At 39.8% G+C, this 26445-nt stretch overlaps 1 protein-coding gene across 3 annotated transcripts in view; it reads left to right on the top strand.

Annotated features, from left to right (window-relative positions):
- Gabrb3 (gamma-aminobutyric acid type A receptor beta3 subunit) overlaps nucleotides 1–26445 on the top strand; it is a 233683-nt gene that overhangs the window by 149602 nt on the left and 57636 nt on the right. For all 3 annotated transcript variants that reach the window (XM_031386833.1, XM_031386832.1, XM_031386834.1), the window contains one exon: nucleotides 22132–22352. In XM_031386833.1, coding sequence (XP_031242693.1) covers nucleotides 22132–22352 — 221 coding nt within the window. The remainder of the gene's footprint in view (nucleotides 1–22131; nucleotides 22353–26445) is intronic.

Consider the following 26445-nt stretch of genomic DNA (forward strand, 5'->3'; position numbering starts at 1 on the left):
TGGGTGCTTTTCCTTCTTGAATCTTCCCATGGCCTTTACCTCACTCCAGAGTGCCCAGGTTCCTATCAAATCCTGTTACCATGTCCCTACATCCCCTCAAGCCACAACTTTATTTTGTAGCTCAGAATGCTACTTAGCTTCAATCTTTGAATTCCCATTCATTACGTGACTCCTTGAACCTGCACATTGATGCATTTATGGGCCTTCTCTTTTGTAAATATCACTATTGGTGTTTTATAGACTCAAATTATTTAAACTTCAGGAAGTGGTAACAGAAGGTTCTTTCATGCTCACATGGTCGTCAATAATGTTTATCATAAAAGTAAATGAAAGAGTAATAGAATAGAAAAAATATTTTTAACTTTTAAATACAGGCTGAGGTTATCTATTCTGCTGCTCTTATGTAAGGATCAATGGTCTGGATCTTCCCAGCCTATAGGCACCTACACACACACACACACACACACACACACACACACACACCAGTAAGTTAGCAGTCTATATATCAGGTTGTATAATGCTTCTATCACATCACTCTTGTTGAGAGTGACTTTTGTGGTTGTGTATACTATAAGGGAACTGTAAGAATCCATGGTTATCAAAAAAAAAAAAAAAAAGAAGGTCCTGCCCCTAGGCTGGGCTTTGGCTGATGTTCATGATGTTCATGCTGCTGCTTCAGCATGTGCTTGTGATAATTGACTATCCTGGAGAATTTAGCCTTGGCTGGTGGACATGCTCATTTCTGGTTGCTCCCTGTCATACTGTATCTTTTGCTGTTGTTTCCAGCACTGTGTAAATGCTCAGGCTCTATTTCAAGGTGAAAACTAGTACTTCTCCATGTCAGAATGGCTGCATGGAGAAAGATCTTATGGGTCAGGTGAGTCTTGCTGATCTTCATCTCAAACTTCTTCTTTTAGATGTGAACCTGGCCAGGTTCAAAACAGAGACTCCCAAGGAGGCTTGAAGATGTCATTTGAAGGCTGTCTGTCATGAAACAGGGCAAATGAGCTTATCCTGTCTCAGATGGCTCCCTTAGGACACAGATTTAGAGCATATCAAAAGATAGACAAAATAACTATTGCTTCATGATATCCTAACACGTATGCATTTTATATGATGAAAGTGGCCATAAAGTAAGTGAATCACAACTTATTTAATTATCAGCTTTAAATTATATTGCCAATGGGATTTAAACACTATATTCTTTTTTGAAAAAGATTTATTTTATTTATTTTATGCGTATGAGTACACTGTAGCTGTAAAGATGGCCGTGAGCTATCATGTGTGTGGCTGCTGGGAATTGAACTCAGGACCACTGCCGGGTGCTCCGGTCCCGCTTGCTCCAGTGTGCTTGCTCCAGTCGAGCTTGCTCCGGCGGCCCCGTTGCTCCAGGCTCCGGTATAATTCACTGTAGCTGTCTTCAGATGGACCAGAAGAGGAGCGTAAGATTTCATTATGGGAGGTCATGAGCCACCATGTGGTTGCTGGGATCCGAATTCAGGACCTTCGGAAGAGCAGTCGGTGCTCTTAGCCGCTGAGCCATCTCGCCAGCCCCATAAACACTATATTCTGATCAAGATTTACCATCTCCCAAATTCTCCCAGATCCTTCCCTCCTCTGCACCTACCCAATACCCAATTCCTTTCCTTTTTCTTTTTCATTTACAAAGCAAATAGACAAACAAATAGAAAACCAAATAAGAAGAAAAATACATATACAAACAAAACTCATAAAAATATTAAATCAAAAATCATAACACAAAGAAATCTAGTAAGACAAAAAAAAAAAGCCTAAACAAAGCAATGAGACAGAATGTCTATGAAAATGCCCTTGAGTTCATCTTCTTATCCATCTATTGCTATAGCCACCTTTAATCGTGGTTTATATACCCGGTGTAACTTTATTGGAGAGAACTGTTTTTTACTTTTCGATCAGGTTAACTGTGGGGGCCCGTATCTACTTCCACACCCATCATGGGGCCTCTGTTTGGCTTGAACCTGAATAGGCCCTGTGCGAGCTGCCATATTTTCCATGAGTTTATATATGCATCAGCACTGTTGTGTCTGGAAGACACTGTCTCCTTGTTGTCATACATTCCCTCTGTTTCTAATCATTCTCCTTCTTTTCTTGGGGCAGAGTTGAGGGGGTTAGTGAAGACACATCACTGATAAATTATAAACTGTAATTCTGATCAACACAGCAACTAGTTAATTGAGGTGTTTGGCTATTGTATAACCAAATCCAGCTCACACAATTCAAATTTATATCAAGGAGGAAATTGTACCTCTAGGTTGTGTAGCCATCCCCATAGTGGCTGAGTCCTAGTTGTGGGGTCTCTTATAAACACACAAGGAACACAAAGGGCACTTTGATTTATTGTTCTCATACTAAAAATAGTCAAGCTACTACCCAGCTTGAGGCAGCTCACATATGGGAAACCTGTATTTTAATATCCACCATTACTCACAAAATCAAGAAAATATACAATTAACTTGATTGTTGATGCTGTAACCAGCACCTTGTGAATAAAGACCTTTTGCTACTTTAAATCACCATCTGGATGCTACATGCAAGCTGCTTTCTGTGATCTTGAGTCAGCTTGGCTGGGCCACAGCTGTATGCCAGAACTTTCTTGACTCACTACATTATGAACAGCATTAGATATTCTATTTACACTTAATGTTCCCTTGGCTCCCCAGCTGAGATGTCCCAAGCAGTATTAAAATAGTGCTCTTCCTTATGAGGTTTAAATAGTTCTTGTTTCTTCACCAGCATCTAATCCAAAATATGTGCAGTTCTCCAGTCAAAATTTCCCATTCATGACTCCTTATAGCCTTTTTCTTCCTACACAGAAAATCTTCTATCTGCATGTCTGATGTACATCAGCATTAGTACTGAGGCAGAGTAATTCAAACATCTGTTTACATTCATCAGGAGCAAATATTAGATGAATTCAAATTGACTAAATTGTCAACTATAAAACCACATGTTGGATTAATGATCATGGATACTTACAGCTTTGAACCATAGGATGATACGGTTGCCTCTTCTGAGATTGTTTTCAGTCATCTATAGCTGAAAACCTATGATCCTGAGGCTATGTCCCATGTCTTCCCCCTGTCCTGTCCAGGGTTGAGGAAACATTAATGGCTTCAGTGGTAACAACCTTGAAGCCATTTCCAGGAAGTCCATGTTGGCAGCCACTTGAGTACAGGAACTGAGTATGAGCCAAACTCAAAAGAACAGATTCTCCTCAGACCATGATAGAGCTTTGTAGGAAGTCCTTATGCCTGTATGTTAGTACACAATTGCCTGCTTTCTAAATGTAGATCATTCCTTTTAGGAAACAGAGCTTCCTGGCTTTTGATAGAGTTAAGATTGAAATCAAAATATGTATGAATGGTATAAATATGGGTATGAGCTTGTAACCCAATGCTACTAGGGTAGACGCTATGATTAAAAATGATAAAAGAGCCGGGCGGTGGTGGTGCATGCCTTTAATCCCAGCACTTGGGAGGCAGAGGCAGGCGGATTTCTGAGTTCGAGGCCAGCCTGGTCTACAGAGTGAGTTCCAGGACAGCCAGGGCTATACAGAGAAACCCTGTCTCAAAAAAAAATGATAAAAGAGAAGGTAAGGGTGATAAGGAGACTCTAAAATAGAGCTGTCAGTAGAGAAAGTGGGTAAGGAAAGGAAGGAATAGCACTTAAAGGCTCCCTGGCTTTATAAGGTTTTTTTTTTTTCTTTGAAATTGGAGCCATTGCTGTGTGTTTGTTAACCATCTTAGTAATTCATAATGTTGTCTTGGAAAGAAGAAAGCAGGAAGAAACGGAGAGTCATCCAACCAGGAGACAGTAGGCCAGCCATGGAAATGTTTCCCAGCCTCTCCAACTGCCAACAGAACACAGAGGCTATCTAGAAGTGAGCAGAAAATTAGGAATGATCTAGTTTTGCCCCTACCCAGAGTTAATTCAGTTGAGGACAAAAAAAGTATGTGTATGGGTCAAGAGATTGGCTCTTTGACACCAGGATGGAGACAGAAAAACGGCTGAGGTTTGAGAATATTCTGTTCACCATATGTGATTAAGAACAGATTCTCTGTAGATAACATTTGCAAATGTTAAATAAATTATATTATTATTACATTATTATATTATTTATGTGTATGAAGGGGCAGCCCTAGGAGCCATGAAAAAGGATGCAAATTTGGACTGAAGTAGAGTATTACAGCATTACAAGCTATACCTGGTAGGATATTTTCCTCCGTGGGTGTGGGTTACCAGAAAAACAGACTGAAGAGCTATGGACTCAAGAAGACAGGGGCTTGAGTTGGGTCTTCATAGAACCAGTCACAACATATATGAAGAAAAAGTGTTGAAGTGCATCAGTCTCCACATGTTGACAGTGTTAACAATAAAGTGCTTCTGTCTTTCCCAGGCCACAGGTGGCCAAGAAGATATCTGCCCTGAGAATTTATGTCCCTTGCCAGCACTCATGTGAATCTAAGGTTTGATTTTTCCCAACAGAAAAAAAGTCACTTGGGAGTGATCCAATGCTGCCAACCAATATGAATATCTAAGTGAAAGCATACAGGGACTTCTGAAGGGACACATGGGATACCTAGGTTACAAGGAATTTCTTCTCACTTGCTCAGCAGATCTTTATGCAATTTCCCATCTGTGCTGGGCACTGTCCAACGTGCTGAATATATGTCTTGGAACCAGAGAAATGGGCCTTGCTACATGCATGCAGCAGGAGTAGCTAGGGAGAAAGGAAAACAAAAAACAGATGGGTAGGTGCAGAGGATAAATGCTGTGTAGCTGGTAAAGCTGTTTATAAAGGGGACCTGAGCAAAAACTGAGCTAAGGAAGTCATCCAGCAGGAAAAAATAATCACAGACTCCGAGTGATTATGACGTATATTTTATTGAAGAACAGAACACATAGTGTCATTGTTAGAATGAACAAAGTTTACAATATTAAGGTAAGGCATCATATATGCAGCAAGCTGATATATACAATTCATTTTATAATGTTGAACTGAAGAATACATGATGTGATGCATTCTCAATAAATTTCTCAGGGTGCTCTTTTGGGAAAAGGACTGTTAAAAGCAGGAGAATTTGCCATTTAGTAGGCTGTGAGAGTAAGGAGGGAGAAAGAAGGAAGGCTCGATCTCTAGCAGTGTCTGGATAAGAAATAGTGGGCCTATTATGGAGGAGGAGAGATGCCTTCTCTCTCATTCCCTCTTATCTCAATTGTGAAAGTAGTTTTGATGTCTGTGCTCCCAAAGAAGAATTTATACCAGGACACAAATAGACCAGGAAAAAAGTCAAGATTTATTTTGGCAGGCAAGTAAGCAAAATCAGGTGGAGAGTGGTCTCTGCTGAGCATCAAGCATAGAGGCTGCCTTAAGTATCCGAACTTAGAGCCTTGATTCTCCCATTTCTTTTCCTCTTGTCCACCCCTGGAGATATCTGAGGTCGTTCCTTTCCTGGAATAGGCAGAGGCTTTCTTAGAAGATTTTCTCAACTTTGTTACAATTAGATGTGCCACATACACACACACACACACACACACACACACACACACACACACACACATATATATATATAATCTTCCCAGCAAGCTGAGAAGTGTACTAGCAGAAAGGGCATCAATGACTCATATTTCTAGTGGGAACTTCTATGGGAGATGATATGAGTCTACCAAGATAAGTATTTTATTTTTCCTAGAGTTTGTCTTTCCTCCTAACTATTCAGCGTCACTATCTCGCAGCCAGCCACAGTCCTCTTACTTATTTTCCAAGTATTCTAAACCTCACTGTTTTTACTCTAATAATCATTTTGACCACAACACATTCAAGGACAGACTCCTCATCTAGAGGGGAGGGGGAGAATTTCAGATGCCTTGCCTCAGAAAGTGAGATGTTGGTGGGTTTTGTATCCTTGGGGATTTGGGATTGAAATCCTGTAATGATGGAATGGTATTGTGTGACTTTAGAAGGTACGTGTTGTTGAATTGATTCTTAAGTTTGTTTTAAGCTTGTGTGGGGATCCAAATTAGGAATTCTGAAATGTAACTGGACTCCAAAGCCATAACATTATAAACAAGCTTTTAGGGCGTGGATACTGATAGAGAAGGACCAAGGTTTCATGTATAGAGAGAGGCTCAGTGGTATTAGAGGTTTAAGAACCTAAGATTCTCAGACATTAAGAATGAAAAGAAGACTTAGAGAAGGTAGTAAGGGACAAATCCCCGTTAGATAGGCAATTGGTTGGAGAGGCCAAGTAAGAGATTATAGATTTTGCTGGGTTCTATTCCAAGGAATTAGCTTTCTCACATTTCCTGGATGCTAGAAGAAGACATGGATTTTGTAGGTGAGAGAAAATGGATACTTTACTATTCATGCCAAGTCTAGATACACACGTTGAGAAGACAAATGTAGAGTAAAAGGATGTTTTTTAAAAGTGGAAATGAAATTTCATTACTCTATAATTTGAAAGCAAACAGTTGCTTATACTTCCAGTATTTTAATTCATTATGTGAAAATATGCATTGTAGTTTTTTTTTGTCTTTTATTACTAATTTTAGTTTGGAAATGAAGCTTAGAAAGGCCATGTGTTAAAGAGTTGGTCCAATTATTTGAAAGTGGTTGCATCCTGAGAGCTCTGATAGAAGCAATGAATTAATCGTTTGATGGAGTCCTGATATAATGTTGTTCTTGAGAGGTAGCACCTGGTTGAAGGGTATTACTGAAGATGCGACCTGCAAAGACTGACCTTGCTCCTGGACCTTTCCTACTCTCCTCTGATTTCTGAATATAATATAGTGAAGGGTTTGGTCATCCAACATACCCTTTCTGCTACAGTGCTTTGCTTCACTGCAGAACTATATCAATGAGACAAGACAATTGTGGGCCAAAAGCTTTAGCCAAATAAATCACCCCTTAACTTGTTTTTTATCTCAGATATTTGGGCAGAGGAATAAAATATCTCAATTAAAATAAAATGTGATTCAATGGAAAGGGATATTTTATAGAATTCTGTGAAGAAATATCATCTCAATTGCTGAAATTAATGTTAAATTAGAAAACAATGATTTTTTTTTCAGTTTAGTGGAGTATCATAAGGTAATATCATAACTTTTCTAACAGGAGCAATCCAGCAAATTCTGGAAAGCACCCAGAAATTGACATGCTGTCAGAGATGAACATGCTTGGTGTCTGGAAATAACACAATCGTCTTAGACATGGCAAGTCTTTCAGAGTATGTGTCATCATTGATGCAAGGGGCTTATCTTCAAGGGAGGAAATACATTGAAAACCCCTCATGAGGAAGCCCATCTAAAATCCAAGAGCAGTGAGATGTTGTGAGTTTTCCCTTTATGAGTAGTCTTCATTTAAAGTAGAAATGTTACCTCTAGTTTATCATAAATTTAAAGCTTTTTTTCTACATTAGCATTCATGCACATTGTCTACTCTCTTGTAGTTCAAGGAGAACTAGTGTTAACCAATCTAGGTTAAGCAAATATAATGATGTAAATACTATAACTCACATAACCTAAGTCACATCCTTTACTATTTAAAAATACGCAGCTGGGCAGTGGTGGTGGATACTTTTAATCCCAGCACTTGGGAGGCAAAGGCAGGTGGATTTCTGAGTTCAAGGCCAGCCTGGTCTACAAAGTGAGTTCCAGGACATCCAGGACTATACAGAGAAACCCTGTCTCCAAAACAAACAAACAAACAAAAACAACAACAACAAAACACAATTCAACTGCATGACCAGAAGCTACAGACAGGTGTGATGCTCAACTAGTTGAGCAGATCTGTGGGTCATAGAACTTAACAAGAGCTGCCTGGCCTGAGTAGACAGATGCCACTCATCATTCTCCAGTTGCAGCAGCTTTGCTCTATTAGTGAAGTTTCTTTAGAAGGTCTGAGAAAGATGTGACTTACGTTATATGAGTTTAAAAGTATATTTCCTAGGCATTATGGCTGTGTTCTACATCAAGTTCTCAGTACACCTTGGTATGGTAGTATAATTTAAGGGTAATTGCATTCCATTTTTAAAGCATATTAATTAGATAAGATCTCTGGGTAATAACACACACACAAACACACACACACACACACACACACACACACACACACACGCACGCACCATAGGCGTGTATCTTTGTAGGCTTTTAAGTCTTTGCAATGTTTTCAGTGACTACTGTTCAAATGAACTCATTTAAAATAAAGGACAATATGTAATGAGTCCCCAGTTTCTTAGCATATGCTGAGTTAATTTGTGCAGTTTTATTTTATTTTATATGATCTATTGCCAGGTAAAATGTTGTACATTGGCTGTGCTGTATGGTATATGTGTGTTGCATATATCATATGTCTGAGATATAAGTGAGACTCAGTGTATTCTAGACACATGACTAAGCTTTATCAGGGATATAATTTGTTAGTTCATGAGCTATTCCTCTAATTAGTTGTCATGACAACATCAATGGGAGCACTCACCCTTGTTGTTGTTGCTGCTGCTATTGCAACAACTTTCCTGTTGGCCTGGTGTTAGATATGAAAGAGGATTCGGAAACTGTTCCTATCAACAATGTAGTTACTAGATGCCTTTGAAAAATTAGATTGAAAAGGTTCTGTGTCCCAGTGTAGGGGAATGCCAGGGCCAGTAAACAGGAGAGCATGGGGTGGTGAGCAGGGGGAGAGGGGAGGGAACAGGGTTTTTTTTTTTTGTTGTTGTTGTTTATTTCATTTTATTTTTAGGGGAACCTGAGAAAGGAGATATTGTATGACATGTAAATAAAGAAAACATCTAATAAAAAATAATATAATAAAGAAAACTCTCAGAAGAGTAAAAAAAAAATAGATTGAGAAAGAAGGAAGAGGCCAGTAGAACCTTTATTTTTAATTTGGGTGAGCAAGTGGGTAGGTGGTCTGTATAATGGGAAGACACTCAGAGCAGGAAGGTGGAGTGTTAGTGTTGGACAAGTTTTTCTTAATTAGATTATAGTTTAGGCCTCTGGATGGGAAAATTCAGAATTCAGCTGGATGTGTTCATAGGGAAGTAGAGTGCAATAGCTGTGAAGATGGATGAACATAGCCCTGTTGGTGGTGTGGATGTGTCCCCTAAAGGCTTATGTGTTCAAAGCTTGACCACCAACCTATGATGCTATTTATTAGAAGGACATGAAAGCTTCAAGGGGTTATTTTAGTGGAAAGAAGTTAATTCACTGAGGGTTTACCCTCAGAGAGAGTCTTTCACCTTGAGGATGAGCTACAGGAAGTTGAGGACTTCAGTGAATATTGGCTTTTTTTTCAGAGCTCAGCATCCTGTTCTCCTGATGGGTATGAAGAAGTCAGAAGCCTGCCAGTGTATACTTCTTGTGTGTTATCTTTGATTCATCCAGATTGATCCTCCCTAATATGGCTGACATCTGTGATAAACAATCTATCACAGTGATATTGGTTAGACTGTGGACAGTGAGGTATGTAGGGTCACAAAAGAAGACCCAATCCTGTAGTGAGATGTAATAGCTACATTCTATAGCAGAAACAAGAAAAAAGTATAACAAGTTTTTAAGATCATATACTTATATGACATAAGAATCTACATATTGAAGACCTGGAGATCCAGGGTGAACAATGCTCTTCTGTGATTAAGAACATATAGCTTGACCAACCCTGTAGAAATTTGAGGGAACCAAGAGACCCTCTCCCATCCTCCAACCCCATTCCCTTTTCTTCTGAGAGGATCTTCCTGCCCCCTGGGTATTTTCCCATCCTGGCAGATCAAGTAGACACCAGATGAGGCCCCCCTCTCCCACTGAGGCCAGGCAAAGCAGCCTTGTTGGGGAATAGATACCATAGTCAGGCTACAGCTCTAAGGAAAGTCACCCTCTAATTGTTGGGGGATCCACATGGAAACTGTACTGCATGTTTGCTACATGTGGAAAAGGCAGCTCTAGAAACACAGAAAGCAGAAAGAGAGGCTTAATCTCATCTTAGGCAGTATCATGTTTATTCACGAAAGGGAGCATTTTTGTCACCTATGTGTGGATGGCCAAAATGCCTATAAAAGATGCAGCCCCTGCTAGGAGCAAAAATGACTTGTGTAATGTCCAAAGGGATCTGAGAATTATAATATTTCAAGCAGGAAACTATCATGGCCTACCATAAAGGAGTCAAGAAATTTCCTGTGATCAACTCTTACTCAGAAATGTGGGAGAGAGAGTTATGTTTATAGCTTTTGAAGTCTCTATAAAGAAAAGTGGAATTCTGTGACATGTCTTGTGTAAGGGATTCTTTCAAGCTACTTTCTGAATTTTGCATTGAAGGAGTATACAGAGTGAAACAGGAAGCAACAGAAGCTAGATAGAAAGTTGGATTTTGAGTATCTTCCTGGGGTCTTTGTTATGGGCTACAATTTTTGAGTTGCAACAAGTTCATCCTCAGGTTTACCCAGCCTATAGGAGGCTAATGTTTGGATTTAGCTCCTTCTAAAAGCTCCTTCTCTAAATTACTCTAGTTTCTTTGTTTCACTTCTATGTCTCCCAATGTCCTGTGAGCTACCAGTGGTGTTTCCTTCACTTTTGGGTCTGATTCCCTGGCAGGGTTCTTGGTCCATGATGGGTAGCCATTTGATGACTACTTGGAACAAAAAGGAAGAAGAGGAAGGGAAGGAGATCAGTAATACGATATCATTGAATATCACCACACAGATACAGTCAATAGAAAGTTAAGACATCATTCAATACTTTTGTGAGACAAGAGAGGGATAGTAAAAATGTTGGGTACTCATTTTAGTCATTAAAAGAAATAAATTAGAATTTTTAAAAACACTGTGTTAATAGAAATGCCAACATTTCCCCAGCCTAACCTTAGCATGGAAGGCCTATAGACAAAGCCACCACAACCTAGGGCTTATATAACTATGTCTTGGAATAGTTCTCATCTTACTTGACCTGGAACCACCTTACCTGTAAGATCTGGAAGCATAAACTTGCTGAACCAGATGCAAATGTAGATGTCCCGTGGCTTTCACAGTTGCCGGTACATGTTTAAATTTAGTTTAGAGATTGCTTTCTTTTCTCAGGGATACTAAATGTCTTCTTCATTTCCTGTGTTGAGGAATCTAGTCAATTACTTAACTACACAATAATGAACAGTATTTCTACTTCCAAATATTCATCCTTGTCACTTTAATGGGGTAAATGCCAAGACATTGATACCAGCAGGCGGAAACTTTGTTGTTTGTTTAAATAGCTGAGCAGGGTTGTGAAATTTTGTTGTAGTTTCAACTTATATATTCTCATGGGATTGTCAAAGGACAATATCTTCCATAAAAGTGCTTGATCAATGAGTGGCTTACTTCCAGAATGTTAGTTATCAATTACGTGGCCTTTTGCTCCATATAGGAGAGAGAAGCAGTGTTTGCTGTTCCTAGCCTAGGTGAATGCCCATCAGTCCTATCCCTGCTCCATTCACTTCAGAACAATGGTTTGGCTTCAAACCAGGGACCCTTCTATGCCTGGTGTCTCATCCAGGGACCAGTGGCAAATGCTGAACATAAACTACTGCAACCTGGTGTGGGTCCTGACAACTGCTTCAGCATTTTTTTAATGAAAAAAAATCATGATTTACAAATAATTACAAGATAATGTAGAACTTATCTTACTAACACTGCTACTGATCCATCCAGGCAGTTTTTATTAAGTGAAAGTGGCTATTATCTTTATTTTAGTGACTGACTGAAGTAAGGAACAAAGGAATAAGGAAGAGGAAGAAGAAGGGGGTTAAGAGGTGAGAAGAGAGACAAGAAAACAAAAGGGGAGAAAATGGAAGAGAAAGGGGAGAAAAAGAAGAGAGGGGAAAAGAAAGGAACACAAAGGAAAAAGGCTGGAGAGAGAAGGGGACATAAAGGAAGACAGATGTTATGGTTTTATCAGATTATCAAGGAGCCTAGTGATAAGTAAAAGAAATGAGCCTCTATTTTATTGGTTTTGTTTATAATGTTCTCTGTAAGAAAGACACCTTGTTTGAAATGCGATTGCTAAATCTTTCTTTATGCTAGTTCCGTATTCTTCATAAAGTTTTATATTACACAGAGAGGTATTGATATCTAGAGATTTGGATAAATTACCATTTTTTCAAGTCAAATCAAATTAGCTAAGCTCTCTTGCATTTGCACAGCATGTCTAAGAGTTGTAGTTCTCAGTGCTTTGGAGAATGTTGGATGAAGATACCTATGGACTTCCTTCATTACTGCCTGAATGCACTACACAGTCTACACTCCAGGGCAATAGTGCCCACAGGAACTGATTAAGATGTAAACAAGAGATGAAGCGTGTTTTCCTAATATGCAGAACTCTCGAATATTCATAAACTTGAAAGCACTGAAACCCAGAGGTTCTCAGTAGTGGTGATGGTGCTGGCCATGGAGGTGTTGCTGACAATTGCAAAGTGCAGGCTGGAGACTCAGCTCCATACTGCTTACAAAGTGTTTCTCAAAGACTTTTATTCAAGTGAAAAGAGTAGTTTAACATAGCAGACTTAACATGGAGGGGAGGTGACGAAGGGGGGGGGGCTGTAAGAAAGAAAGGTAATCAAAGAGACACATACCCAGGCACTAATAAAGAAACTTGAGCGGGGCATTGGTGGCGCACGCCTTTAATCCCAGCACTTGGGAGGCAGAGGCAGGCGGATTTCTGAGTTCAAGGCCAGCCTGGTCTACAGAGTGAGTTCCAGGATAGCCAGGGCTATACAGAGAAACTCTGTCTCAAAAAACCAAAAAAAAAAAAAAAAACCAAAAAAAAAACCAAAAAAAACCCTTGAGTTAGATATCTTTGCCACATAACAGTTTTAGTGGTGCTCCAGTTATATGTCAAAGAATTGCCAAGAAATATTTTTCTTTCTTTTCTTTTATCTCTCTTTCTTTTTTCTTTTTTTTTTAATTCTTTTTCAATATTTGAGATTGAGATAGGTTGGCACTCAAGTTGCCTTGGACAAGACTGCAATCTAATATCAACACCATTGGTTACAAGATTGGCAAGCAGTGATTCTTTCTGGTCAGATTCCTAGAAAATTACAGGTTTACATCTGGGAAGGAGAAGGACCGTACTGGAAGGCCATATGCACTTATATCTTTTTGTTTGTTTGTTTGTTTGTTTTGAGACAGGGTTCCTCTGTATAGCCCTAGCTGTCCTGGAACTCAGAAATCCACCTGCCTCTGCCTCCCAAGTGCTGGTATTAAAGGCGTGTGCCACCACTGTCAGGCTACACTTACATTGTAAACATGATTCATTGTTATTTTTGCATTCCTGTTTGAAACAACTCTATATACAAAGAATGTTGACTTCATGTAGGCAACTGTTGTGAACTGATGTTAATAGTAATGGTATTCTTGACTTAGGTGGTGGGCTTTTCAATTAAACTAGAGAAGGCTGCTGTCTCCTCATCCTCATCCTGCTCCTCTTCTTTTTCCTTCTCCTCTTTTTCTTGATTCCTCTGAGTTATCTTTCTGCTGTGCCTCAGTCTAGGTTGAGTTTCATACTTCTCTTTTATCATCTTTTATGCTCAGAAATGGGCTGGTCTTCTAATGGACCCAGGAATCCCAGGACAGCTGTCTCTTCCAGCATCCTTCCTGACTGAGGATTTGGGGTTGAATGCTCTGTTCTTTTGAGGGGAAAGTTGTAGGATGCTATGTGCCAGGAAATGAATTCCTATATGGCAGTCTTCAGACTATATAGTCAGTGCCAATCATATTTCTGAATTGAATCTGGAGCCTCATTAGAAGCCAAGTGTTTTCATGCTGCCTAGGGTTATAGGGACAGGATGAAATGAGAGTGAGCTGGTGAGACTCCTGAACATGACTCAGTGTCAATCATGTCATAGAGGGAACATTTTACAAATGCTTGACTGACTCAGACCGCACTCTAAACTCAAGTCCCATCACATTATCACATATCAGAAGTGATAGGAGTGTAAAATGTAAATCAGGGCTGCAGGGTGGGGACTATATAAAAGGGATCTTCTGTTTGTATTGACTCAAACCAACACAGGATGGGGGTCTTTCTGAACACACAGCCATATTCTGTCTGTCTCTTTTTTCCCTGCTGCTAATGAGGGGTCAAGATATGTTAAAGCCTCCGGCTTACTATTGCTTAACCTGTATCTAGAGACAGCCTGTTTCTCTCCTGTGTGCTAATCTAATTAATCTGGTCATCCCTGGACCACAATGGACAGTTCTGGTCTTTATTCCCTACTCTACTGACCTGTTTCTCCCCCAGCTCCATTCCTCCCCTGAACCTGTGTATCCCTACATTTCTTCCTTTTAGATACCCACATCTCCACATCTCTGACCTGATATCCACACTATACCCTTCCCATCCCATTCTGTTGCTTCTTGACTACTTTTGTTTTCTACCCTATTTCTCTCTGAACTCCACAAGGCCATAAATAGCAGAAGTGGGAAAGAAAGCCATAGTCGTGGGCCTCTGTTCAGATACTCTTGGTGTCTTGGAAAGATCAGTGTGCTGAGTACCTGAAAACTGGCTTTGTTTCTCATGCACATCAGTTGCTGGAAAACTAAGCAAGACAAACCAATCAAACAAACAAGCAAACAAACAAAAACTACTTCACAGAGAGTTAACAAGGAATAGAGACTCTAGTATGTCATCACTGCCAGACTGATCATTAGGACAGTTGCTTCTGACTTGCAGCATCTTTGAAGTCTTCTTTTACAGACAGTTGTTTCTAGAACTCTACTGATTCAAATCCTTCCCTCTAGGGGCTTCCTCATCTGCAGAGTGTTTGTGGTGACCATGCGTGGAGAAGAGTAGGTGCTAATCACAATCATGTGCCTGGCCATCTGGCAGCAGGTTTAGAGAAGATAGCTTTGAAAATGCAGTGGTAATGTCAGTTGCTGTGGGCTGATGGCCTGATCCATTACCTCTTCTTCAAGGCTAAAGTCATGCAGCCATCATATAAGCCCCTTTCCAGGAAGTTACATTGGTTGTCCTTTCTGAAAATTGCTTCTTTTGTGACTCCCATTTATCTTCATGTTCAGTGTAGCTCTTTATTCCAATTGTTTTTGAATTATGGACACCTGGAATCAGATTGCTCTAGTCTGATTGCCAATCCCTTAAGGCTCATATTTATTGCATCTAGTTCATCACTCTCCTCCAGCATTCACTATTATATAGCAATCAATAAATAATTGTTCAGTAGTTGAGTAAATATCCCAGAAATGTAAAGGTCTGGTAAAGGAGAGTTTTAAACCATATTAGCAGAGATATAGAATGTTGCTTCTATGATATTGGACATGTCCCTTATTTTGTGTATAATACTACCTTCCTGCCTGCTTCTTAGCTACCTGTAGGTCTCCAGTAGACCTATCCCTCACTGAGGTGCATTAACTGACTGTTCTATCAAAAACTCTACCCTTGCTAGCCACTCTTAACTTTAGACTTAGATTTCACTGTCTCTCTTTGCCTAAAGCAAAACAAATAGGGATGAAGATGTAGTTTATTTGGTCAAGTTCTATGTAAGCACAAGGACCATTGTGTGAGCTCCTCAACCTACATGAAAAAGGTGAGTGTGTTGGTAAGCTTAAAATCTCAGTGATGAGGAGACAGTGATCTTTGGGGCTTACTAGGTTTCTTGCCTAGTTGAAATGGTAAGCCCTGGACCAATGAGGGACCCTGTGTCAAAAGCCAACATAGACATATGAGCAACAACACCAAAGGTTATCTTGTAACACTGCCCCTTCCCAATCACCACCCCCATCTCTGTCCTGTGACATCTAGTGCACTCATCCTCATCAATGCTCCACAGGCAATATTCCTCTTGGTTTTTGGAGTCTTAAGGTCTTAGTTGGATGCTGATAACTGGCTTGAAATTCGGATGATGGATCCTCCATTCCTCACATGATTTCTTCTGTGTCTTACTCATGAGACTCCATGTGTGAAAAAATAGGCTCCTTTTCTGAAATCCTTGGAAATACTTTTAAACAGTTGTATGCAGTAGAACAGGGCTGCCATAGCTCTTATTCCCTCTGAAGAATGTCTCCAGACCTGGATCTCCATTCTCTTGGCCTAGCAAACAACTGCTACTAAACTCCCTCCACTTTAATGTACAAATCTTTCCAGCTCCCTATACACCAGACTCTATGTTCCAGAGGAGACACCCCCAACTTCAAAACCAGTTGCTCTTGTTTCAGAAGGAGAGGTAGGAAGGAAGCAGGGAATGGCTAGTTTAAATCAGTTGCATAAATTTTTGTTTAGATCTATGAAGGATCGTAAAAATAAGGATAACACCTATATTGTATTTAAATACAAGAAAGAATGAGAATGTGTTCTCAGATGCTTTGTCACTGAGGTCTAGGATCCACAATGGGGCCAGGCAGCAGTATCAATTCTCAGCAATAAAATTATCTTTTTCATTGCTTCATAATGGCACAAGCTAATGGAGGGTGTTGGACCATTCCATCATCTGCTTCTTGTTGTTCACCTTCTCTCCCCTTCATCCTCCAATGTCTGCAAAGAGAAAGATGGTATTGATTCATGTATCCATTGATGGAATTATTACTTCCTTACGAGGCAGTGCAGATTCTAGTGACTTTGAATTTAAGTAGACTTTTCTTCTACTGACTCCTTAAACTCTTCCTACCACTGCAGATTACTTTAGCAAACACCAAAGGCCAAACTAGGAGGTGCTGTTAATAGTGTAGAGAGCAACACCACCTAAAATAAAACCTGATCCTGAACTTTCAGACTGTGAATGACAGCTAGCTGCCAGTGCAAATGGATGCATTTTCCTTTTTCCTTTTTCCTCATGGCAAACCATGTGAAGCCAGTCTCAAGGGGCTCTGTGGGGAGTGCTAGACATCATGACTCAGGAGTAGGAAAGCAGGTGGCAGTTAAAGAAAGAATTGAGTGAAACTTTGCTGTTCTGCTAGTGTGAAGATTCCTATGCACACAAGAGATCCTGAGTTGGCAATTCCATATATTCCCATGTTGCCATGCGGCTATGACTGCCCATGTTTGGGTTATTGTACATGCCTCTTCAACAAATGTTATTAGAGGCAGTGTGGAGGTCCATTCTCCTGCTGTCCTGGATCAACACAGTGTCTGACATTTCAGGGCTTGCCAAGGCTGCTCTACACCTAGTCCTCCTGCTTCCAACAAGAAAGTGTTTTTCACCAGGACCTTTGCCCCATCCCACATCTCCGACCCCTCCCCTAGCACTGCTTATGCATTGAGATTCTAGTTGCATAATCAACCAGTTGCAGCTCACATTCTGTACATCAGATTGTAGGTGAAGTGTGCCTTAGTTACTTTTCCTGGGACTATGACAAAACACCTGACAAGAGGAAAGTGAGGAAAGAGAATTTATTTTAGTTCACTGTTTGAAGGCACAGTCTAGTATGGCAGAGAATCTTGAAGTCATGGTCACATTGTATCCACTGATAAAATGAAAGGAAAAGTGAATACTTGGTTTCCCTTCCTTCTTTTTATTCTATCTAAGACCTAGCCTTTGGAATGGTGCCATCCACATTTAGAATGTGCCTTCCCTCTCCATATAATCTAGAAACTCTCATCATGTGTATGCCCAAAGGTTTGTCTCCTACTTCATGTAGATCCTGTCAAGTTGACATCATTAACTATCACAATTCTGCACCATGCCAAATAGAAACTCAAGTGGATCATTTTCAAGTCACAGTTTTCCATCTCTTGTCAAAACCGTCTATAGTCAAAATACATTTCACCCAATGTAAATAGTCTCTGTAGTCTATAAGAGTTCTAATGCACTACAAAAGTACTTGTGCTGTCTCTTCTGAGACCCAGGCAATTTCTTAACTCTGAGTTGCTCTAACATAAAAACAAACATGTTATGTACTTTTAACAGTTAATGATACAGAATAAATGTTCCCTTTACAAAAAAGAAATGGGGACTTAGCAAAGAAGTATCAGAGCAAAGCAGTACTCAAAACAAGAAAGACAAATGGAAGTCCTTCAGCTCAGTGTTAGGCATCTGAAGATCATAACAGAGGCATCAGTGATCCAAAGGACTAGAGCAACCCTGGAGCACATATAAGTTCTTCCATAGTTCAACTCTTCTCCTTGCATGCAACATTCCCCAGTCAACATACCAGATTCCTGGCATGACTACTGTCCTAGGATCTCTTTTGAAAACTTGGGCTTTTCCTTCACAGTATATGCAATGTACCCACAGGCCCTCCTTCTGAAACATTGACTTAAGCATCCATTCCTGGTTTCTTCCCCCCTTCCCCAGAGGGTCTCACTGTGCAGTCTTGACTAGCTTTGAACTCAATCTATATAAATCAGACTGGCCTTGAAATCTCAGACATCCACTTGTCTCTGTATCCTAAGTGCTAGGATTAGGTGAGCATCACAATGCCTTGACTTTAATTCTTTCATTTTTCATGTATCTATAACTAGTATCACTTAGATTGCCTGCCAGGTTCTGCTAAAAACATGAGAAGTAACCTGGCTTGCTTGGATCACAGTGGTACTGGCCTCTGTTAACTTTCCAAGCTGACCCTAGGGCACGCTTCCATAGGTGGCTGTTTTTTGAGCAGAAAAGCCCTTCAGCAGTTTTTCCAGTTTAAGTACTCTCCTTTTGATGAATTTGTACTTTCACAATGGTATCCTTAAATAGCTGGGACACCCAAGAGCACCTTTCCAGATGCCCAAGTGCTGAGAAAACAGCTGCTCCTTGGTGGGGTTGATCTCCTTCACATCTACAAATGCTTTCTACTCAGCCTTCTTGTCTAAAGTGTTAATTCCTTTCCCTGGCAAAGGGCACACTTCTCATATCATTTGGCTGCATGTGTCACTATCTTTCACTGTACACATGGAGAAGTGTTGTGAGGAGTAGCCATGACTCATCATGAATGCTAGCCTGCCTTGAGATTTCCTCCACCAAACCATGAGTCAATTATTTTTGAATTCAACTTCACTCAAGCTCAAGACCAGGGCCAAGAAAATTTAGATTCTTTGCCAGAATATGACCTCAATAATGCCTAGCCCAGTTCTCAGGAGAGTCCTTGTTCCCTGTGAAACTTCATGTGCTGGAACTCTATTCTCCCAGAATTCCCATGAGAATGACCCATTAAGTTCTCTTTTCGGTGTTTTAAGGGTTTTCTAGCTCAGTGTTCCAAACTCCCACATTCTCCCTTTAATCCATTCCAAAGGCCTGAAAACTGAATGATCAGGTTCATGAGAGCAATGGCCCCACTTTTTTTGTACTTAAACAAAATACTTTCATTAATTCATTGATAATTTTATACCTGCTTACAAGTTTTTGTTTATCTACATTCTTCCTTATCTCCTCTATGATCTATCTTCAAACTCTTCTCCAATTTGTGACTAGAAAACATATAATCCCCCATGTCCAATTTGTACTTCCCATACACTCACCAGTATAGGATGCCCTGTGTAGTGTGGTAGGCAACTTAACAATTGTTCCTACTCCTCAATACTATTTTTCTCTGATGGAAGTTATTTTTCTCATATCTATGGCAAAATACATGACAGAAACCTCTAGAAGAAAAAGCTTATTATGGCTTACAGTTTGAGCATTCGTGACCTAACAACAGCCATAGTTTGGTGGCAAGAAGACTGCTTTCAAAATTAGGAAGTGTAGAGATGAATGCTGATGCTCATCTCAATTTTTCCTTTTTATTCATCTCAGAATCCCACCCAACCCATAGGATGCTCCTACCCATATTTATAGTAGATTTTTACACTTCTATTAATCCAATCTAGAAACTCACTTATATAATACCCAGAGGTTTGTTACCTAAGTGAGCAAGATACGGTCCAGTTAACAATATTTGCCATCACAAGATGCTCAGGTATGGGGAGGCAAACATAGTAGGTGATGGCTGCCAGGAAGTCACAAACGTGGGGGACTTTCTGACACCTACACCATGGGGGTAGCACAGGAACCTGCTGATATGAATCAAGTGGTAGAAAGAAAAACTTGCCTCTACGTAAAGGCCTTTATTGTGGTTTCCATAAAAAGAACAGATAAATCAAGGTAAACATCTTAGAATTGTCTAACTTAGGTAACTGAAAGATTCCTAACTAGAGAAGCTCTTCCTGGACATTTGGTACTTAGACCTAGGCCACTAGCCATTGTGAATCATTGGCTGCTATCTCCGCTCTCTGTAAAGGAAGTGTTAGGGTTCTGGATATGTTGTCTTGGATATGAAGGTGTGCTAGCCCTGTAAGTTGTTCATTTTGTGTAGTAACTGAGTAACCCTGGGAGGGTCAATTCATTCAGTTCAGCAGGGCCCTAGATGTCAAAGCATACAAGAACTAGGTCAAATGGTTTAATGTACTTGGTAGCCACTCTGACACATGAAACTATGTGGTCTTTTACTGTATGATTCTCATATTCTAGTCCCTGCTCCTCAGCCACTGAGCAGCAGTCCAATTTTGCTGCATACTCCACACACTTGTAAATATGTAAGTGCTAAAAATTAATAGCTCCCAGGTTTGTCATGCTCCCTGCCCTCTTAGCTTTTAGAGGGCCAAGTTTAGTGACATCTTCTCTATGAAAATCTCTGAGTTGTGGTTGAGATGGGAGTGAGCATCCATATAGGATGTGCCAGGCTCAGAGCTCCACTCCTGGATGTTCCTCTAAGAAATCCCTACTTCTCAAGCACTACAACTTCATTAAAATTCAGAAAAAAATTCCCTGTAAATCTAGCTCACATAGGTTTGCCCTATTTCACCTCTTCTCTGCTTTTTCTGGGCCTATACAGTGTTGAAAGTCCTGTTTGTTATGATGGAGACACACATATACTAGGTATGCTTTTTGACCCCGAGATGTAACTACGTTCCAAAATTTATATTTTGTTTAGAGTTGGTAAGCTTGTGTGAGTTTTATTGCAACCTCCTGCTGGGCACATCTGTGCTTTACCACTTTTAAGTATAACAAATATCATTTATGTTTTCGAATGAGACATAAACTACAACATGAAGAACTACCATGCGAGGTAATAGAGAAGGCTACTGATGGGTTTTGTGAGCCTCTATTGTCCAGGACAGATTCTGAAACTGGCTTACTCCTCTCCTTTCACTGCCCACAAAATGGGCATGTTTACAGACCTGACCACCTGGCATGTGGCCTTCCTTGTTCTCGAATATACCTACTACATGCCTTCATGTTTTCAGCTCAGTCCTTCCACAACAGGATGTAGAAAGGCCTGTTATTCTCATTATATTTTCTGATGTACACACACACACACACACACACACACACACACACACACATGCACACACTCACACGCACACACATACATATTTATGCAATATATATTTTTTCCTGATTTTTATATGTTCATCCTTTGGGTTGCCCCCCACACACACCAATTAGCTGTTTTGCCATTAACAACACAATGTAGAAGTTAGTTTATGGTTCCCTGGGGCATGTAGCAGTGCTGTGGTCTTCAGTGCTGTGGTCTTCTCCCATGCCTTGCTGTGGCTTCAGGTTCCCATATTTTCTGTCATCATGTTATCTGCAGGTGCCGTTCTGGATCAGTTAGCACAGGATAGTCAGGGTGAGCTGAGAGGAAAAGAACATGTGAAAGCTGGGGCACAGAGTACTCCCGCAGGCCACTTCACCTCCACTGGGAGTTCCTGGAAATCCTGTATTTGTAGCCATGGCAAAGGCAGAAGAAAGTAGCTTCAACTATGTAGATAGTTTTATAGATAGACTTCATCTACATAGCTTGGTTAAAATTATGTTTATTTGATGGAAAAGCACATAAACCTAAGGAAGGATTCAATCAAGTTCCTTGCCAGCCATTTGATTTTACAGTAATAGTTTCTTATTCTTTACTGCTATATGATTGCCTCAAAATGCAACCTGTCTGGTACCCTTAACTAAGTTAAGTAAAATTTTATATGTGTTTTACATATGTCTTTACACATTATGCTTATTAAACATAATTATTTCATTCCTAAGAAAGCACCACTCTTTCTGCCCATTTCAGGACATGGGATTCAGCCTGGATTTGTCATTGCATGCCAGTGTTGCACTTGTGTTGAACAAACTAATTTTCTTTCTTTTCTTTCTCTTCTCCCCAGGATTATACCTTAACTATGTATTTCCAACAATATTGGAGAGATAAAAGGCTCGCCTATTCTGGGATCCCTCTCAACCTCACGCTTGACAATCGAGTGGCTGACCAGCTTTGGGTGCCCGACACGTATTTCTTAAATGACAAAAAGTCATTTGTGCATGGAGTGACAGTGAAAAACCGCATGATACGCCTCCATCCTGATGGGACAGTGCTGTATGGGCTCAGGTCTGTCTGCTCTGCAGGGCTGCTGTATGGGCTCAGGTCTGTCTGCTCTGCAGGGCTGCTGTATGGGCTCAGGTCTGTCTGCTCTGCAGGGCTAGTTTTGAAGTTATGTGGTGCACTGGCATTGAGTTTCTCACTTGAGATAATTATAGTAAGTGAGACCACGTTCTTAAATTAATTGGTAAATAGCCATGAAATATTCCTAGCTTTGCAGAAAAAAAAATCTCATCACTCTCAGATGTAGGGCATTACTATAACTATAAATAGTCACTAACATTTGCAAAGTAGACTTGTTGGATAGGTTGTATATAATTGGGTTGCCATATCTAAGAATGCAGATTCCCATATCATATCCAAGTAAGCATGTAATTAATATTGCCCTGATACTTGAGATGCCTTAATAGATTCTCTTCAAAGCTATCTGCACAGCTGAGAAGATATCTACTGTGAAGATGTAAAGTCTCATTGGTACTCTATGAAGTCAGGGCCACTGATGTTTATAGAGAATCTAAGAGAGAGCCTTCTACATGAGATAGCATTTTCTCCACTGAGCTTCACAGAAGAGACCCAGGGCTTCTTTCATTACCAGGAAATGACCTGACCTTCCTATGCTATTTCACTCTACTGCATAATAATTGTATAACTTTCCTGCATGATTATTTTAAGGCCTCTGTCTCCACATGGAGTTTTCACGGATTTTGGTTCTGTGCCGTTGTTTAGAATAGAAGTATGTATGTGCCTGTCTAACTTTCCTGATGCCCTGGACTAGAAGCGCCCTTGAAGCCTTTTTGGAGAGCATCACATTTATTAATAAAACACTTGTGAGTCTCTTGGAGGAAAACCTGTCTCAGGTTTTGAGTTGAGACCTTTTTCAGAAGACTCCAATAGCTGAAAGTAAACTCTCAACCAAAGGTGTTGAAATCTACATACTGTGGCTTATAGATCATCTAGTTAAGGAGAGGAATTTACTTAATTTTGCCCTCACTGGAAATGTTAAATGTCTTTTTTTTTCTTTTTTAACAAACTACAGTATTAGAGCAAAAGTTGGAATTTCTGCCAAATAAGACCTTTCTAAGTATAAGGGAATAATGGCATATATAAAAAAAATGTGGTTGATGTTTCCTTAGTCAGATTTAGCATTTTATATTTTTGCCTCACAATGAGACACTTGGCTTCAGCGTAAGAGGATCCGAGAGGACAATGGTCATAGAGAAGAGTACTGAGACATCCCAGGACATAAAATAGAAAGCCATTTACTTGCTGTCCCCTTCCCTCACCAAAGCAGAGGCAGGAAATATGTGTTTGAGCAATACTTTTGTCTATATGATTGTACATGAATATTCATGTCTGTCTGTCTGTGTGTGTGTCTGTAATGGGGAAAATCTAGAATGATATATCAACTAAAATTGATACCTGATATTTTGAGGTTTTAAAAGAAAGCATGTTCTTTGGGTTCTCTTTATTTAAATTTTCTTCATTTAAAAATTAACCTGGCTGGGTAGTGGTGGTGCATGTTTTTAATCCAAGCACTCCAGAGACAGGGACAAGCAAGACCAGAGTAAGTGCCAGGACAACCAGGTCTACACACAGAGAAACTATGCCTCAAGAAACCAATATAATATATATGTATTAGTTATGTATTCTTGTAAAGAGGTAGAAGACAACTTAAATGAATTGGCTCTGTCCTTATAGCATGTGGGCTACTAGAATTGAACTCAGATGGTCAGACTTGGTGGCTAGTGCTTTTACCCATGAGTTGTTTTGCTGGCCCTACATTCTTTATTTTCTTGCCAGAAGTAGAGTATATCAATTTGTCTTTATTAAAAGCAAGGAACTTTAACTTTAGGGAATGGCAATAGAGTTATATAATACACATGCAAGTGCCGTAATAAGTTTACAAATTTCAGTTGAAGGTGTTAAATTTAGTGCCAAACAATAAGTAAAAGTGAAAAATGACAAGAAAAAAAACCAATGACAAGAGTATACTTTTAAAAATAGTATCTTTAGCTCACACTTGGCCTTCAAATTAAATAGTAATACAGTGATAAGTCAGGGGGACCTTTTGTATTGGCCTTTGCACAACTATCTAAAATTAATCTTTTTAGTTCAATTTCCATCAGTTACCTGAAATCAGGGAACAGCTTTCCATGTGGCCTCTTTTCCAGAAATTCCAGAAAACAGTTGCACTGCACATGCTTTTCAACTCCTCTTTCTGTAATAGTTCTTCATATTTCTATGGACATACACAAATCATCATAGGTGTAGGCTGACCAGCATATCCTATGTATACAACCTCTGCATTGTGTCTTCTGGCTTCTTGGAACTTGGCTAGTCTACAAATTTCTATCTTGATATTCAAAATAGTATGCATTCATAACCCTTAAATTGAGCTTTTGAAGAAGAAGCACATTAATGGTTAAACACACTGAAGTCTTTTAAACTTTGTCTTCCATCTAGAAATATATGTAATGTTTCTCTATAAAAATAAGGCACAGATTCTCTTGTCAGTATCATTCTCCACCATATCCTCAGCTCTTCTTTCTTTTATTGTTACACTTACTGAGTCACAGTGGTAATGTAACAAGCCAGGGCTAAGCCAGTATCTCATGTCTGGATTATATACCATATCTTTTGGTAAGTAGGATCAGATGCTCCTCAGTTTATAGTACTGTGACATCTTCATTTCCTCATTAGAAGCTGAACATATTGTAATCATAATGCACAGAATCTGTGCAGCTGGCAGCATGTCAATGTCTCCCCCTTGACCTGTGCACATTGACTGTCTCTGGAATTTGAGGCTAACTGGGAGTTGTAGATTCTGATGATGCCCAGCAACATAACAGAGGCCTGGGAAAAGAGCAAAATTCAACATCCAAAGTCAGTTCTTTCCTGAATATCTTTCACTTTTACATAGAAACAGCAGAAATCTGAGATTGACCTTCTACATCAACTGTCTGTACTGTGTGCAGGAATGGAAGAGGCACACACACCATCCAAACTCCTCATAGTTCTGGCTTGCTGTCTTTGTAATCATGACAAGTCCCATCCATCTAGGAGCAATTTCCTCCTGGCTTTGGGTGTAAGTTGGATTGACTGTTCCTGAGTCTTGCAGTTGAATTTTCCCACAGTTAGATATTGAGCTTGTCCTTCACCCTGACTCTCCAGCTATTCTCCAGCTATTTTTTTTTCTATTGATGATCAGCCACTATCTTGTATCTCTTAGTTTCTTTTCCTCCACATATACAGCCATGAATCATCAAGGTCGGGGGGGTGGGGAAGGTCTTGTGAATATTCTGGATAAGAAAAAGATCTTTGGCTATAGACCAGAAGTGATATACATTCATACGTCAGATCAGTCTTATTCTGGGAAGGCATTGATCCTTCACTCTGCTGATGGAGTGAAAGGTTACTGGCACTGGGAACTGTTTCTTCCAACTGCTCCAGTGCCTTGAGATCAAGCTTTGCATGAGTTCCTTAAAGGTCACTGACTTTGGCACAGCTTACAGCAAAGGCAGACTGGGGCTCTAGTCCAGGCCCACCTAGCTATGGTGTTAGGAGATCTCTGGATGAGGCACATTGCTGTCCTGACATGGCATGTATGTTTTAAATTTTCCTTTGGGTAGTCATGCCTTTCAAAGTATCAAGAAGGTCTTGGCTACCTAGGGCTTCTGAACTTAGAAGCCCTCATCTGCCCCTGCTTTGTCTGCTTTGCCCAGCTGCTTTTCAATTTCTTGGTTCTATTTTGCTGTTAATTATCTTTCTTTGCCACATTAAACGTTGAGTTTTTGCTCTCTGCTAGGTGTTAATAAAGAAGTAACAAATATGTCACTTGCCCTATAAAACACTTGAGTTTGAATGATAGTCATTAAAGTATGTTAGCATATTTTGATGGGAAATGTGAAATATTTTGGACAATAAATTGTGATGTTACTACATGCTGTTAAAATCCACTGAAATTATTAATATAATGAGTTGTATGGTTAAATGTTTAACTACAATATTAATCAAACATAGAATAGATCCCAAAAGATCTAAATTCTGTCTTATAATTGATTTTGCCTTTTATTTGAAGCTTTTCCTTTTTTTTTCTTTTTCT

The sequence above is a fragment of the Mastomys coucha genome, unplaced genomic scaffold, assembly GCF_008632895.1.
Source record: "Mastomys coucha isolate ucsf_1 unplaced genomic scaffold, UCSF_Mcou_1 pScaffold21, whole genome shotgun sequence".
Taxonomy (NCBI): domain Eukaryota; kingdom Metazoa; phylum Chordata; class Mammalia; order Rodentia; family Muridae; genus Mastomys; species Mastomys coucha.